Source organism: Oncorhynchus mykiss, chromosome 7 (genome assembly GCF_057628025.1).
Source record: "Oncorhynchus mykiss isolate SJ-2025 chromosome 7, ASM5762802v1, whole genome shotgun sequence".
NCBI classification, from domain to species: Eukaryota; Metazoa; Chordata; class Actinopteri; order Salmoniformes; family Salmonidae; genus Oncorhynchus; species Oncorhynchus mykiss.
In genome coordinates this window covers 2,323,240-2,340,000 of record NC_143028.1, presented here as the reverse complement: position 1 = coordinate 2,340,000, position 16,761 = coordinate 2,323,240, and the positions used below count along the sequence as shown (strand labels likewise).

Here is a 16,761-nt window from a genome sequence, read left to right as displayed (position 1 = left end):
GAGAGAGAAGGGGTGGTATATGGGAGGAGACAGAGAGGGAAGGGGTGGTACAGACATCAGGATTGGTTAGAAGACAGAGAGGGAAGGGGTGGTACAGACATCAGGATTGGTTAGGAGACAGAGAGGGAAGGGGTGGTACAGACATCAGGATTGGTTAGGAGACAGAGAGGGGAGGGGTGGTACAGACATCAGGATTGGTTAGGAGACAGAGAGGTAAGGGGTGGTATATGGGAGGAGACAGAGAGGTAAGGGGTGGTATATGGGAGGAGACAGAGAGGTACAGACATAAAATAATGCTCACCGGAACGGTGATATTACGAGGAGTTGTACCAACGAGACATGCAAGAGAGGCAGCCCCATAAATATTTTTGGGGGGCACACGGGGAGATTGGCTGAGTCAGGTTGGAGACCTGAGCAAACTCCTCGTGCTTACCGTGGGGAGCGTGTGACTGGTCAGACACCGTGTTACGCAGTGATGCGCACGGTGTCTCCAGTTTGCATTCATAGCCCGGTGTGCTCTATTCCAGCTCCTCGCATTTGCCGGGCTAGAATGGGCATCCATGCCGGCTCAGCGCTCCTGGTCTCCAGTACACAACCTTGGACCAGGATATCCTGTGCCGGCTCTGCGTACTGTGTCTCCAGTGGGTCTGCACAGGCCAGTGTGTCCTGTGCTAGCGCCCCGCACTTGCCGGGCTCAAGTGAGCATCCAGCCAGGATGCATTGTGCCAGCTCTACACTCCAGGCCTCCAATGCGCCTCCAGTACGTCCTGTGCCTGCTCCCCGCACTCGCTCTGAGGGGCTTGTCTTCGGCCCGGTACCACCAGTGCCGGCACCACGTATCTGGTCTCCAGTGCGCCTCCACAGTCCAGAGCTTTGGACTGTCACGTCCTGACCTGAGATATCTCTGTTTTATTTATATTTTGGTTAGGTCAGGGTGTGGCTAGGGTGGGTACGCTAGTTTTGTATTGTCTAGGGTTTTTGTATTGTCTAGGGTTTTTGTATGTCTAGAGTTTTATAGGTCTAGGGTTTTGTATTGTCTAGGGTTTTATAGGTCTAGGGTTTTGTAGGTCTAGGGTTTTGTAGGTCTAAGGTTATATAGGTCTAGGGTTTTGTATTGTCTAGGGTTTTGTAGGTCTAGGGTTTTGTAGGTCTAGGGTTTTATAGTTCTAGGGTTTTCAATTGTCTAGGGTTTTGTAGGTCTAGGGTTTTGTAGGTCTAGGGTTTTGTAGGTCTAGGATTTTGTAGGTCTAGGGTTTTGTAGGTCTAGGGTTTTATAGGTCTAGGGTTTTGTAGGTCTAGGGTTTTGTAGGTCTAGGGTTTTGTAGGTCTAGGGTTTTGCAGGTCTAGGGGTTTTTGTATTTCTATGTTGGCCTGATATGGTTCCCAATCAGAGACAGCTGTTTATCGTTGTCTCTGATTTGTGATCATATTTAGGTAGCCATTTCCCTTTGGTGTTTGTGGGATCTTGTCTATGTGTAGTTTCCTGTCAGCACTCATTTGTATAGCTTCACATTTCGTCTTGTTATTTTGTTAGTTTGTTCAGTGTTCATTCTTTAAATAAATAAGAATGTACGTATACCATGCTGCGCCTTGGTCCGATCCTTATAACGAACGTGACAATTATGGGGATACCTTTGGGACAGATGTCATTATGGGGTACAGTATGTGGGTACCGTATGTGGGTACCTTTGGGACAGATGTCATTATGGGGGTAGAGTATGTGGGTACCTTCGGGACAGATGTCATTATGTGGGTACCTTTGGGACAGATGTCATTATGGGGGTACAGTATGTGGGTACCTTTGGGACAGATGTCATTATGGGGGTACCGTATGTGGGTACCTTTGGGACAGATGTCATTATGGGGTACAGTATGTGGGTACCGTATGTGGGTACCTTTGGGACAGATGTCATTATGGGGGTAGAGTATGTGGGTACCTTCGGGACAGATGTCATTATGTGGGTACCTTTGGGACAGATGTCATTATGGGGGTACAGTATGTGGGTACCTTTGGGACAGATGTCATTATGGGGGTACCGTATGTGGGTACCTTTGGGACAGATATCAGTGCAGGGGATGCACATCTTGATGCGGTTCTCCTCTACTTCCATCTTGTTGCTGGGACAAGCCCTCACACAGGAGCTGTGGTCCACCACAAAGTTATCTGGGACACAACACACAGATATAACAACTTTACTCTACACTTTACAGAAACTCTTCCACAGGGCTGTCCTAGATGGTTGTCTATAACTTTACTCTACACATTACAGAAACTATTCCACAGGGCTGTCCTAGATGGTTGTCTATAACTTTACTCTACACTTTACAGAAACTCTTCCACAGGGCTGTCCTACATGGTTGTCTATAACTTTACTCTACACATTACAGCACAGGGCTGTCCTAGATGGTTGTCTATAACTTTACTCTACACTTTACAGAAACTCTTCCACAGGGCTGTCCTAGATGGTTGTCTATAACTTTACTCTACACTTTACAGAAACTCTTCCACAGGGCTGTCCTACATGGTTGTCTATAACTTTACTCTACACTTTACAGAAACTCTTCCACAGGGCTGTCCTAGATGGTTGTCTATAACTTTACTCTACACATTACAGCACAGGGCTGTCCTAGATGGTTGTCTATAACTTTACTCTACACTTTACAGAAACTCTTCCACAGGGCTGTCCTAGATGGTTGTCTATAACTTTACTCTACACATTACAGCACAGGGCTGTCCTAGATGGTTGTCTATAACTTTACTCTACACTTTACAGAAACTCTTCCACAGGGCTGTCCTAGATGGTTGTCTATAACTTTACTCTACACTTTACAGAAACTATTCCACAGGGCTGTCCTAGATGGTTGTCTATAACTTTACTCTACACATTACAGCACAGGGCTGTCCTAGATGGTTGTCTATAACTTTACTCTACACTTTACAGAAACTCTTCCACAGGGCTGTCCTAGATGGTTGTCTATAACTTTACTCTACACATTACAGCACAGGGCTGTCCTAGATGGTTGTGTATAACTTTACTCTACACTTTACAGAAACTCTTCCACAGGGCTGTCCTACATGGTTGTCTATAACTTTACTCTACACTTTACAGAAACTATTCCACAGGGCTGTCCTAGATGGTTGTCTATAACTTTACTCTACACATTACAGAAACTCTTCCACAGGGCTGTCCTAGATGGTTGTCTATAACTTTACTCTACACTTTACAGAAACTCTTCCACAGGGCTGTCCTAGATGGTTGTGTAGAACTTTACTCTACACATTACAGAAACTCTTCCACAGGGCTGTCCTACATGGTTGTGTATAACTTTACTCTACACATTACAGAAACTCTTCCACAGGGCTGTCCTACATGGTTGTCTATAACTTTACTCTACACTTTACAGAAACTCTTCCACAGGGCTGTCCTAGATGGTTGTGTATAACTTTACTCTACACATTACAGCACAGGGCTGTCCTACATGGTTGTCTATAACTTTACTCTACACATTACAGCACAGGGCTGTCCTAGATGGTTGTCTATAACTTTACTCTACACTTTACAGAAACTCTACCACAGGGCTGTCCTAGATGGTTGTCTATAACTTTACTCTACACATTACAGAAACTATTCCACAGGGCTGTCCTAGATGGTTGTCTATAACTTTACTCTACACTTTACAGAAACTCTTCCACAGGGCTGTCCTAGATGGTTGTCTATAACTTTACTCTACACATTACAGCACAGGGCTGTCCTAGATGGTTGTCTATAACTTTACTCTACACATTACAGCACAGGGCTGTCCTAGATGGTTGTGTATAACTTTACTCTACACATTACAGCACAGGGCTGTCCTAGATGGTTGTCTATAACTTTACTCTACACATTACAGAAACGATTCCACAGGGCTGTCCTAGATGGTTGTCTATAACTTTATGCTACACATTACAGAAACTATTCCACAGGGCTGTCCTAGATGGTTGTCTATAACTTTACTCTACACATTACAGAAACTCTTCCACAGGGCTGTCCTAGATGGTTGTCTATAACTTTACTCTACACATTACAGAAACTATTCCACAGGGCTGTCCTAGATGGTTGTCTATAACTTTACTCTACACTTTACAGAAACTATTCCACAGGGCTGTCCTAGATGGTTGTCTATAACTTTACTCTACACATTACAGAAACTATTCCACAGGGTTGTCCTAGATGGTTGTCTATAACTTTACTCTACACATTACAGAAACTATTCCACAGGGCTGTCCTAGATGGTTGTCTATAACTTTATGCTACACATTACAGAAACTCTTCCACAGGGCTGTCCTAGATGGTTGTCTATAACTTTACTCTACACATTACAGAAACTATTCCACAGGGCTGTCCTAGATGGTTGTGTGCACGTGTCTGTGTCAGTCCCCTGAATTGATTTGTACATCAATAGTTTTGGGTCATGGGTCATGCCAGCATTATGCATGGTGTGGGTCATGGGTCATGGGTCATTGGTCATGCCAGCGTTATGCATGGTGTGGGTCATGGGTCATGCCAGCATTATACATGGTGTGGGTCATGGGTCATGGGTCATGCCAGTGTTATGCATGGTGTGGGTCATGCCAGTGTTATGCATGGTGTGGGTCATGCCAGTGTTATGCATGGTGTGGGTCAAGGGCCATGCCAGCGTTATGCATGGTGTTGGTCATGGGTCATGCCAGCATTATACATGGTGTGGGTCAAGGGTCATGCCAGTGTTATGCATGGTGTGGGTCATGGGTCATGCCAGCGTTCTGCATGGTGTGGGACATGGGTCATGACAGTGTTATGCATGGTGTGGGTCAAGGGTCATGCCAGTGTTATGCATGGTGTGGGTCAAGGGTCATGCCAGTGTTATGCATGGTGTGGGTCATGGGTCATGCCAGCGTTATGCATGGTGTGGGACATGGGTCATGGCAGTGTTATGCATGGTGTGGGTCAAGGGTCATGCCAGTGTTATGCATGGTGTGGGTCATGTAACCGGTTCTTACGGGGACACTTCTCCACACAGAAGGATCCATAGGTGTACTTGGCCCGTGGGTTGGATTCCAGCTGGAAGGTGGTGGGGTTGTACACAAAGGGCTGGGGGCACTGGGTCACGCACGCCCCGCTGTCGTTGAAGTTGGTGCAGGCCTGGAACGGAAACATTAGGAACACACAGTCTGAGGGTATAGGAGCGTGGGGTAGGACTCAATTTAACCATGCCACAGTAATGTACATTGACGTTGTCTTTGTTTAGAAACTACTGTCTGGGCAAACACATCTTATTCTGAAATGTGGAAGCATGTACCTGTTAGAGCAGTCTACCTGGTAGAGGTATGTTTTACAACAGACTACCTTAAACCATATGGTGAATTTACCTCACAGTGGGATACAGAGCTATTATGTAAACACTACAAGGTGGGTTAGATGGGATTGAGCCCTGAGGAACACAAGGACACACCACTGTTTACTATATACTACATGATCAGTCGTTTTTAGCCAGGTTGAATTATATTACAGTATACAGGCCATACTGTAACTGCACCAAAAACACTCTTATCCTCCAGGTCATACTGTATCTTCAGCCAAAACACTCTTATCCTCCAGGCCATACTGTAACTGTAGCCAAAGCACTCTTATCCTCCAGGTCATACTGTATCTGTAGCCAAAACACTCTTATCCTCCAGGTCATACTGTATCTGTAGCCAAAACACTCTTATCCTCCAGGTCATACTGTATCTTCAGCCAAAACACTCTTATCCTCTAGGTCATACTGTAACTGCACCAAAAACACTCTTATCCTCCAGGCCATACTGGATCTGTAGCCAAAACACTCTTATCCTCCAGGCCATACTGTATCTGTAGCCAAAGCACTCTTATCCTCCAGGTCATACTGTATCTGTAGCCAAAACACTCTTATCCTCCAGGTCATACTGTATCTTCAGCCAAAACACTCTTATCCTCTAGGTCATACTGTAACTGCACCAAAAACACTCTTATCCTCCAGGCCATACTGTATCTGTAGCCAAAACACTCTTATCCTCCAGGCCATACTGTATCTGTAGCCAAAACACTCTTATCCTCTAGGTCATACTGTATCTTCAGCCAAAACACTCTTATCCTCCAGGTCATACTGTATCTTCAGCCAAAACACTCTTATCCTCCAGGCCATACTGGATCTGTAGCCAAAACACTCTTATCCTCCAGGCCATACTGGATCTGTAGCCAAAACACTCTTATCCTCCAGGTCATACTGTATCTATAGCCAAAACACTCTTATCCTCCAGGTCATACTGTATCTGCACCAAAAACACTCTTATCCTCCAGGTCATACTGTATCTGTAGCCAAAACACTCTTATCCTCTAGGTCATACTGTATCTTCAGCCAAAACACTCTTATCCTCCAGGTCATACTGTATCTTCAGCCAAAACACTCTTATCCTCCAGGCCATACTGGATCTGTAGCCAAAACACTCTTATCCTCCAGGCCATACTGGATCTGTAGCCAAAACACTCTTATCCTCCAGGTCATACTGTATCTGTAGCCAAAACACTCTTATCCTCCAGGTCATACTGTATCTGCACCAAAAACACTCTTATCCTCCAGGTCATACTGTATCTGTAGCCAAAACACTCTTATCCTCCAGGCCATACTGTATCTGTAGCCAAAACACTCTTATCCTCCAGGCCATACTGGATCTGTAACCAAAACACTCTTATCCTCCAGGTCATACTGTATCTGTAGCCAAAACACTCTTATCCTCCAGGCCATACTGGATCTGTAGCCAAAACACTCTTATCCTCCAGGTCATACTGTAACTGTAGCCAAAGCACTCTTATCCTCCAAGCCTCCAGACACACCATATATGAGTCAACTGTTAGTCAAATAGAAGCCATTGATCCGAAGGCTAAATGGTGAAATGTTTTTCTCATAAAACGTTGAACTTGTCTGTCGTCAGTGTTTGCGACCTCTAATAGCGACTAGTAATTGAAGTGGATAAGGCTCTATACGTTACAACTGTAATATCGCTCTGTTAGTAGAAAACCTTCCTTCATTAAATGAACAGAAAATGTTAGGGGGGGGGTGAAGGATCATAATTAGAATAATAAATTTGCCATTTGGTTGTTTCATCTGAGGAGGAGTCAGTAGACTTCTACAGTCTATTAAACACACAGAGATGTGTCTTTCAGTAACTGGGGAGTTAGAGAATTTCTGTGAATTCTGTTGTTGTGTTGGGAGAGTAATGTGTGTGTGAGGGGGGTTAACTGTGGATAACTGTGTAGGTGTCTGTGTGTATGCGCGGGCATCTGTGTGTTTGTGTGTGTGTGTGTGTGTGTGTGTGTGTGTGTCCACGTACGAAGCAGTCTGTGTCCTTGGGTCCCGAGCAGCCCCCAGCACACTCCCTGTGGCAGCAGTTACTGACGTAGGGGCCGAAGCAACGGCCGTCACACTGCTCAGCACACACAGTCTTGGTCACTGTGGAGAGCACAGGGTTTACATTACTGACACAGGTATACACACACACACACACACACTGCTCAGCACACACAGTCTTGGTCACTGTGGAGAGCACAGGGTTTACATTACTGACACAGGTACACACACACACACACACACACACACACACACACACACACACACACACACACACACACACACAATGCACTGCCAGTTATATAGTGTAAGTTATAGCTCTCCATAGAAAATGCCTGATATGGAACGTGGTCAATGATAAATCAATCCCTATACCCCTGTTTTATGACACTGGGTTTATACCCTGTTGAGAAGAGGAGAGGATCCCAACAACACACACACACTTCACACAGTGGCATAATAATTCTGGGTTGTCAAAGCCTTGCGTTTAAGTGCTCACTTCCTGTCCCTCTGTGTGGGAACATAATGAAGTGGTAGGACAGCAAGCTGTGGAGCTCTTAGCTCTATTATTCTGACTGAGGAACTGCAAAGAAAAGACCAATCACTCTCTATGGTTGTCTATGACGACTGGAGTTCACCCTGTCATTACACAGAGGAGTGTTACAGTGAAATCCTCAGCTGCTTGATCTCTCTCTTTCTCTCTCTTTCTCTTTGTTTCTCTCTCTGTTTCTCTCTCTCTTTCTCTTTGTTTCTCTGTTTCTCTTTCTTTCTCTGTTTCTCTCTCTCTGTTTCTCTCTCTTTTTCTCTTGCTCTTTCTCTCTCATTCTCTCTCTCTCTTTCTGTTTCTCTCTTTCTGTTTCTCTCTCTCTGTTTATCTCTCTCTGATTATCTCTCTCTTTCTCCCTCTTTCTCACTCTGTTTCTCTCTCGTTCTCTCTCTCTTTCTGTTTATCTCTCTCTTTCTCTCTCTTTCTCTGTTTCTCCCTCTTTCTCACTCTGTTTCTCTCTCTTTCTCTTTGTTTCTCTCTCTGTTTCTCTCTCGTTCTATCTCTATTTCTGTTTATCTGTCTCTTTCTCTCTCTCTCTGTTTCTCTCTCTTTCTCTTTGTTTCTCTTTGTTTATCTCTCGTTCTCTCTTTCTGTTTATCTCTTTCTGTTCATCTCTCTCTTTCTCTTTGTTTCTCTCTCTGTTTCACTCTCTCTGTTTTTCTCTCTGTTTCTCTCTAGTTCTCTCTTTCTCGTTCTGTTTATCTCTCTCTTTCTCTCTCTCTCTTTGTTCTCTCTCTCTTGCTCTCTCTCTCTTGCTCTCTCTGACCTTGTGTGTGTGTGTGTGAGTGTAAGTGTGAGTGTGTGTGTGTGTGTGTGTGTTTGTGTGGATGGTTATCTGACATGTTTTGTTTGTGTGTGTGTGTGTGTGTGTGTGTGTGTGTGTGTGTGTGTGTGTGTGTGTAATACATACAGCTTTGGCACTGGTTGTCCTGATGGCCCCAGCAGCGTCCGTTACAAGAGCGATGACATCGTTTGCCTGCGTACCACACACACACACACACACACACACACAAAACATGTCAGATAACCACACACACACACACACAGACACACACACACACACAGACACACACACACACACACACACACACACACACACACACACACACACACACACACACACACACACACAAAAAAAAACATGTCAGATAACCATCCACACAAACACACACACACACACAAACCTCCATCCTCCAACCCACCACCCATAAACATCCTCTCACCACCCGTTAACCGTTCCCCCCTAAACACACCCTTTCTCAGAAACCACCCTGAGTGAGTGGGTGAGTGTGCTCAGTGAGTGGGTGATTGTGCTCTGAGAGAGGGTGAGTGTGCTCTGAGAGAGGGTGAGTGTGCTCTGAGAGTGGGTGAGTGTGCTCAGTGAGTGGGTGAGTGTGCTCTGAGAGTGGGTGAGTGTGCTCTGAGAGTGGGTGAGTGTACTCTGAGAGTGGGTGAGTGTACTCTGAGAGTGGGTGAGTGTACTCTGAGAGTGGGTGAGTGTACTATGAGAGTGGGTGAGTGTGCTCTGAGAGTGGGTGAGTGTGCTCTGAGAGTGGGTGAGTGTACTATGAGAGTGGGTGAGTGTACTATGAGAGTGGGTGAGTGTACTCTGAGAGTGGGTGAGTGTACTATGAGAGTGGGTGAGTGTACTCTGAGAGTGGGTGAGTGTGCTCTGAGAGTGGGTGAGTGTGCTCTGAGAGTGGGTGAGTGTACTATGAGAGTGGGTGAGTGTACTATGAGAGTGGGTGAGTGTGCTCTCATTGTTCTCGCTGACTCTCTCTGGGTCTACAGTAAGTATGAGGGACAAGGATCCACTCCCAGTCAAGTCATCTCTCTCAGGCAAAAAGTGGGGACATGACACATAACAGTTATCATAGCCCACCGTCAGTGAGCGTGAATGGGCCTGTCATCATCAGGCTTTAATTGACTGTGTGGTAATTACATGCTGAAGTGGAGGGCTGAGTGAATGTCACCCTCGGCCCCCTGCCTGCCTGTGAAATTACGCCTCGCTCACTCCAAAAATTATTATGTTAAATAGCGATCCAATCTGGCAACCTCAAAGAAAGCCTCAATCTGGCAACCTGGGCTCCCACGCACGTCGAGCCACTCTCTAATTTTATGCCAACTCATATTGTCTTATACTCCCTCTCCTCTGTCCTCTCTTCTGTCCTCTCTTCTGTCCTCTCCTCCGTCCTCTCCTCCGTCCCCTCCTCCGTCCTCTCTTATGTCCTCTCTTCTCTCCTCTGTCCTCTCCTCCATCCCCTCTTCCGTCCTCTCTTCCGTCTTCTCCTCTGTCCTCTCTTATGTCCTCTCCTCTGTCCTCTCCTCTGTCCTCTCTTCTGTCCTCTCCTCTGTCCTCTCATGTCCTCTCCTCTGTACTCTCTTCTGTCCTCTCCTCTGTCCTCTCCTCTGTCCTCTCTTATGTCCTCTCTTCTGTCCTCTCCTCCGTCCCCTCCTCCATCCTCTCTTATGTCCTCTCCTCTGTCCTTTCCTCTGTCCTCTCCTCCATCCCCTCTTCCGTCCTCTCTTCCGTCTTCTCCTCTGTCCTCTCTTATGTCCTCTCCTCTGTCCTCTCCTCTGTCCTCTCTTCTGTCCTCTCCTCTGTCCTCTCATGTCCTCTCCTCTGTACTCTCTTCTGTCCTCTCCTCTGTCCTCTCCTCTGTCCTCTCTTATGTCCTCTCTTCTGTCCTCTCCTCCGTCCCCTCCTCCATCCTCTCTTATGTCCTCTCCTCTGTCCTTTCCTCTGTCCTCTCCTCTGTCCTCTCATCTGTCCTCTCTTCTTCTTCTAACATCTCAAACAGACACCTTGTGGGGAGAATCTACATGCTCACTCAAGCGTTGTGTGACATTTCGTGGTCATACGTGCTGTTTTTAGTGGTCACTGTGACATTCAGTGACATTTTCTACACTGATATTGAATGCATATCATGCCCTCACTTTTCCTTGGCATACAATGCAATCTAGGGAGGGGAAAACAAATAGAAAATGTGGAGAAGGTTTGGGGGAGTGGACTTGGAACTAAAATGGCGGTGTGTTTTGACACACAGTGGCCGGTAGCCAATGGCTGTGTGTTTTGACACACAGTGGCCGGTAGCCAATGGCTGTGTGTTTCGACACACAGTGGCCGGTAGCCATATCAGTGTTCCAAACACTTTGATTGGAGCTGGCTGTCAGCTTTAGTGAGCTTTATGTGCAGCTGAGACAGAATCACCATGGGCCTGGCTGCATAGCAACACAACCCAACCACCTCCATGTGAGTTTAATCACTGATCTATTGTGATGCTGCTTCCAACTCACCTTCAGCAAAACAGAGATGAAGGATACAAAGGAAGGACCATTTTAACAATATCATTTGTATGAAACTGAGGAAACATGTAAGTGTGTGAAGGTGTGAAGGTGTGTGTGTGTGTATAATGTGCATCTTGGAAGTTTAGAGAAGCATCCCTCAATATTTTTATCAGCACCTCGACCACCCCTCCCTCACAGCTTTGTGGTTTCTCCCCATACTCACATCCAAGGCCACTGTTGTTGGACGGTACCACCAAGAGCTCAGCTTGGGGGTTCTTGATGATGTCCCTCCAGTGGATGGTGTCGGCGTGGCACAGGAACTTGTTCTGGTCAACATAAACCCCCCCGTTCAGGATCTCTGTGCAGAGAAGGACACACATATACACATAATAAGCACATAACCATTAACATATATGTATGTATGTACGTATGTATGTATGTATGTGTGTATGGGTGTGTGTGTGTGTGTGTGTGTGTGTGTGTGTGTGTGTGTGTGTGTATGTGTGTATGTATGTATGTATGTACTTACATGTTGGAGCAGAACATCAATACATGAAGGTTACTCCTGACCGTTCCTGAACATGCTATGCATTTCTTTATTTCTAATCCCTGCAGATGGAAACTATTGAAGGTAAACGTGTGTTGTTGTCATAAGGCCAGGTATGCAGACCTACCCTCCAGCAGCAGTCACTAGACTGCTCCATCCTGTTAAGTAGTGTTTACTGTCACTTCTGAAAGGCGTCCATATTGTTGATGTGTTTTCATGCTACATCTACAAAGCTTCCCCTCCATCTACAAAGAGACGTATTCTCACTCAACCAATTCCTAGAAAATACCCTTTTCCCCCGTGACCTACTCCAGAAACAGAAAGAAGGACACAGAGGATAAAGGGAGGCTTTGGGTCAAACCCCCTCTTATGGTATTTCACTAATAGCAATAATATGTTTCTGTCGGAGGGTTATAGCCTTCACCAGATGTCTGCATGGGGAACCAGAACAATCTAGAATCCTGTACATATATCACTGTCTTTATATGACAATGTGCAAGTCAATTACAGGATTTGGACTCAAATCAATCATGTAGTTCCTCTCTGGATGAGACTCAAGATAACAGTTGTGTGTGTGTGTGTGTGTGTGTGTGTGTGTGTGTGTGTGTGTGTGTGTGTGTGTGTGTGTGTGTGTGCTCACGTCTCTATGTGTGTGTGTGTATCATCCATGATGACCCCTGGTTCTGGGAACACCCTTGTCATAGTTAATGAAAAGAATCAGAATGTATAATCCAGATTGAACCGGATTAGGAAACATGCTCCACCAGTATGTTATCGTCTCTGAACAGATTAGCAGCATAGGAAAATATAAAGATGAGGAGTATTCAGATATTCAGAATAGTGGAGACGTGGGGGAAGCTAATCATTATGAAGGAAATGGCTTGATTTAAACAAGGAACTCTCCTGTGGATAAAGATAAACTCAATTTTCTTCAAAGTATTTGACATGCCTGCGGTCTCCCTCGCCGGGGGATGGTCTATCATTGCAATTTCATCTACTAATATCGCCTCGCACAAAGAAGGATTTTATCAAAGGGATGTTTTACATGTAAATGTATCAGACTGTTATAAGAGAACATTCTGTACCAATTACAATGGTATGCATGGAGCCTAAATATTCAGGGTGTTTGTATCTTATTCAATAATAGAATGTGATTCAATAGAGAATAGTCAGGAGGATATTCAGGATTGTGGCAAAAGTATGTTGATTAGATTCTCCCTGGATTGTTGATGCTGGTGCCTCCGTAGAACTTCTCCATCACATTGTCCTCACAGAAATATTCTTACTCTGGATGTCTTCTAAGTTTCTACTGATCTCTTCTAAGATTCTATGGATGTCTTCTAAGATTCTATGGATATCTTCTAAGATTCTATGGATGTCTTCTAAGATTCTATGGATGTCTTCTAAGATTCTATGGATGTCTTCTAAGATTCTATGGATGTCTTCTAAGATTATATGGATGTCTTCTAAGATTCTATGGATGTCTTCTAAGATTCTATGGATGCCTTATAAGATTATATGGATGTCTTTTAAGATTCTATGGATGTCTTCTTAGATTCTATGGATGTCTTCTAAGATTCTATGGATGTCTTCTAAGATTCTATGGATGTCTTCTAAGATTCTATGGATGTCTTCTTAGATTATATTTATTTCATCTGAGATTCTATGGATGTCTTCTAAGATTCTATGGATGTCCTTTAAGATTCTATGGATGTCTTCTAAGATTCTATTTATTTCTTCTTAGATTCTATAGATGTCTTCTTAGATTCTATAGATGTCTTCTTAGATTCTATGGACGTCTTCTAAGATTCTATGGACGTCTTCTTAGATTCTATGGATGTCTTCTAAGATTCTATGGATGTCTTCTAAGATTCTATGGATGTCTTCTTAGATTATATGGATGTCCCCTAAGATTCTATTTATTTCTTCTAAGATTCTATGGATGTCTTCTAAGATTCTATGGATGTCTTCTTAGATTCTATAGATGTCTTCTTAGATTCTATGGATGTCTTCTTAAGTTCTATAGATGTCTTCTAAGATTCTATGGATGTCTTCTTAGATTCTATAGATGTCTTCTAAGATTCTATGGATGTCTTCTATGATTCTATAGATGTCTTCTAAGATTCTATAGATGTCTTCTAAGATTCTATGGATGTCTTCTAAGATTCTATGGATGTCTTCTAAGATTCTATGGGCGTCTTCTAAGATTCTATGGATGTCTTCTTAGATTCTATAGATGTCTTCTAAGATTCTATGGATGTCTTCTAAGATTCTATGGATGTCTTCTAAGAATCTATGGATGTCTTCTAAGATTATATGGATGTCTTCTAAGATTCTATTTATTTCTTCTGAGATTCTATGGATGTCTTCTAAGATTCTATGGATGTCTTCTAAGATTCTATGGATGTCTTCTTAGATTATATTTATTTCTTCTAAGATTATATGGATGTCTTCTAAGATTATATGGATGTCTTCTAAGATTCTATTTATTTCTTCTGAGATTCTATGGATGTCTTCTAAGAATCTATGGATGTCTTCTAAGATTCTATGGATGTCTTCTAAGATTCTGTTTATTTCTTCAGAGATTCTATGGATGTCTTCTAAGATTCTATGGATGTCCTCTAAGATTCTATGGATGTCTTCTAAGAGTCTATTTATTTCTTCTTAGATTCTATAGATGTCCATAGACTCTTAGAAGACGTCTCCTAAGATTCTATGGATGTCTTCTTAGATTCTATAGATGTCTTCTAAGATTCTATAGATGTCTTCTTAGATTCTATAGATGTCTTCTTAGATTCTATGGATGTCTTCTAAGATTCTATGGACATCTTCTTAGATTCTATGGATGTCTTCTAAGATTCTATGGATGTCTTCTAAGATTCTATGGATGTCTTCTTAGATTCTATGGATGTCCCCTAAGATTCTATTTATTTCTTCTAAGATTCTATGGATGTCTTCTTAGATTCTATGGATGTCTTCTTAGATTCTATAGATGTCTTCTAAGATTCTATGGATGTCTTCTTAGATTCTATAGATGTCTTCTAAGATTCTATGGATGTCTTATAAGATTCTATGGGCATCTTCTAAGATTCTATGGATGTCTTCTTAGATTCTATAGATGTCTTCTAAGATTCTATGGATGTCTTATAAGATTCTATGGATGTCTTCTAAGATTCTATGGACGTCTTCTAAGATTCTATGGATGTCTTCTTAGATTCTATGGATGTCTTCTAAGATTCTATGGATGTCTTCTAAGATTCTATGGATGTCTTCTAAGATTCTATGGATGTCTTCTTAGATTATATTTATTTCATCTGAGATTCTATGGATGTCTTCTAAGATTCTATGGATGTCCTTTAAGATTCTATGGATGTCTTCTAAGATTCTATTTATTTCTTCTTAGATTCTATAGATGTCTTCTTAGATTCTATAGATGTCTTCTTAGATTCTATGGACGTCTTCTAAGATTCTATGGACGTCTTCTTAGATTCTATGGATGTCTTCTAAGATTCTATGGATGTCTTCTAAGATTCTATGGATGTCTTCTTAGATTATATGGATGTCCCCTAAGATTCTATTTATTTCTTCTAAGATTCTATGGATGTCTTCTAAGATTCTATGGATGTCTTCTTAGATTCTATAGATGTCTTCTTAGATTCTATGGATGTCTTCTTAAGTTCTATAGATGTCTTCTAAGATTCTATGGATGTCTTCTTAGATTCTATAGATGTCTTCTAAGATTCTATGGATGTCTTCTATGATTCTATAGATGTCTTCTAAGATTCTATAGATGTCTTCTAAGATTCTATGGATGTCTTCTAAGATTCTATGGATGTCTTCTAAGATTCTATGGGCGTCTTCTAAGATTCTATGGATGTCTTCTTAGATTCTATAGATGTCTTCTAAGATTCTATGGATGTCTTCTAAGATTCTATGGATGTCTTCTAATAATCTATGGATGTCTTCTAAGATTATATGGATGTCTTCTAAGATTCTATTTATTTCTTCTGAGATTCTATGGATGTCTTCTAAGATTCTATGGATGTCTTCTAAGATTCTATGGATGTCTTCTTAGATTATATTTATTTCTTCTAAGATTATATGGATGTCTTCTAAGATTATATGGATGTCTTCTAAGATTCTATTTATTTCTTCTGAGATTCTATGGATGTCTTCTAAGAATCTATGGATGTCTTCTAAGATTCTATGGATGTCTTCTAAGATTCTGTTTATTTCTTCAGAGATTCTATGGATGTCTTCTAAGATTCTATGGATGTCCTCTAAGATTCTATGGATGTCTTCTAAGAGTCTATTTATTTCTTCTTAGATTCTATAGATGTCCATAGACTCTTAGAAGACGTCTCCTAAGATTCTATGGATGTCTTCTTAGATTCTATAGATGTCTTCTAAGATTCTATAGATGTCTTCTTAGATTCTATAGATGTCTTCTTAGATTCTATGGATGTCTTCTAAGATTCTATGGACATCTTCTTAGATTCTATGGATGTCTTCTAAGATTCTATGGATGTCTTCTAAGATTCTATGGATGTCTTCTTAGATTCTATGGATGTCCCCTAAGATTCTATTTATTTCTTCTAAGATTCTATGGATGTCTTCTTAGATTCTATGGATGTCTTCTTAGATTCTATAGATGTCTTCTAAGATTCTATGGATGTCTTCTTAGATTCTATAGATGTCTTCTAAGATTCTATGGATGTCTTATAAGATTCTATGGGCATCTTCTAAGATTCTATGGATGTCTTCTTAGATTCTATAGATGTCTTCTAAGATTCTATGGATGTCTTATAAGATTCTATGGATGTCTTCTAAGATTCTATGGACGTCTTCTAAGATTCTATGGATGTCTTCTTAGATTATATTTATTTCTTCTGAGATTCTATGGATGTCTTCTAAGAATCTATGGATGTCTTCTAAGATTATATGGATGTCTTCTAAGATTCCATTTATTTCTTCTGAGATTCTATGGATGTCT

The 16,761-nt window shown here is 42.3% G+C and overlaps 1 protein-coding gene across 1 annotated transcript in view; it reads right to left on the bottom strand.

The window, feature by feature from the left end:
- The window catches only part of LOC110515808 (receptor tyrosine-protein kinase erbB-4), a 478,553-nt gene that overhangs the window by 108,476 nt on the left and 353,316 nt on the right, over positions 1 to 16,761 (bottom strand). The window contains 5 exon segments of the mRNA XM_090239673.1: positions 2,051 to 2,164; positions 5,021 to 5,162; positions 7,370 to 7,488; positions 8,844 to 8,909; positions 11,445 to 11,579. Of these exon segments, the coding sequence (XP_090095799.1) occupies positions 2,051 to 2,164; positions 5,021 to 5,162; positions 7,370 to 7,488; positions 8,844 to 8,909; positions 11,445 to 11,579 (576 nt within the window).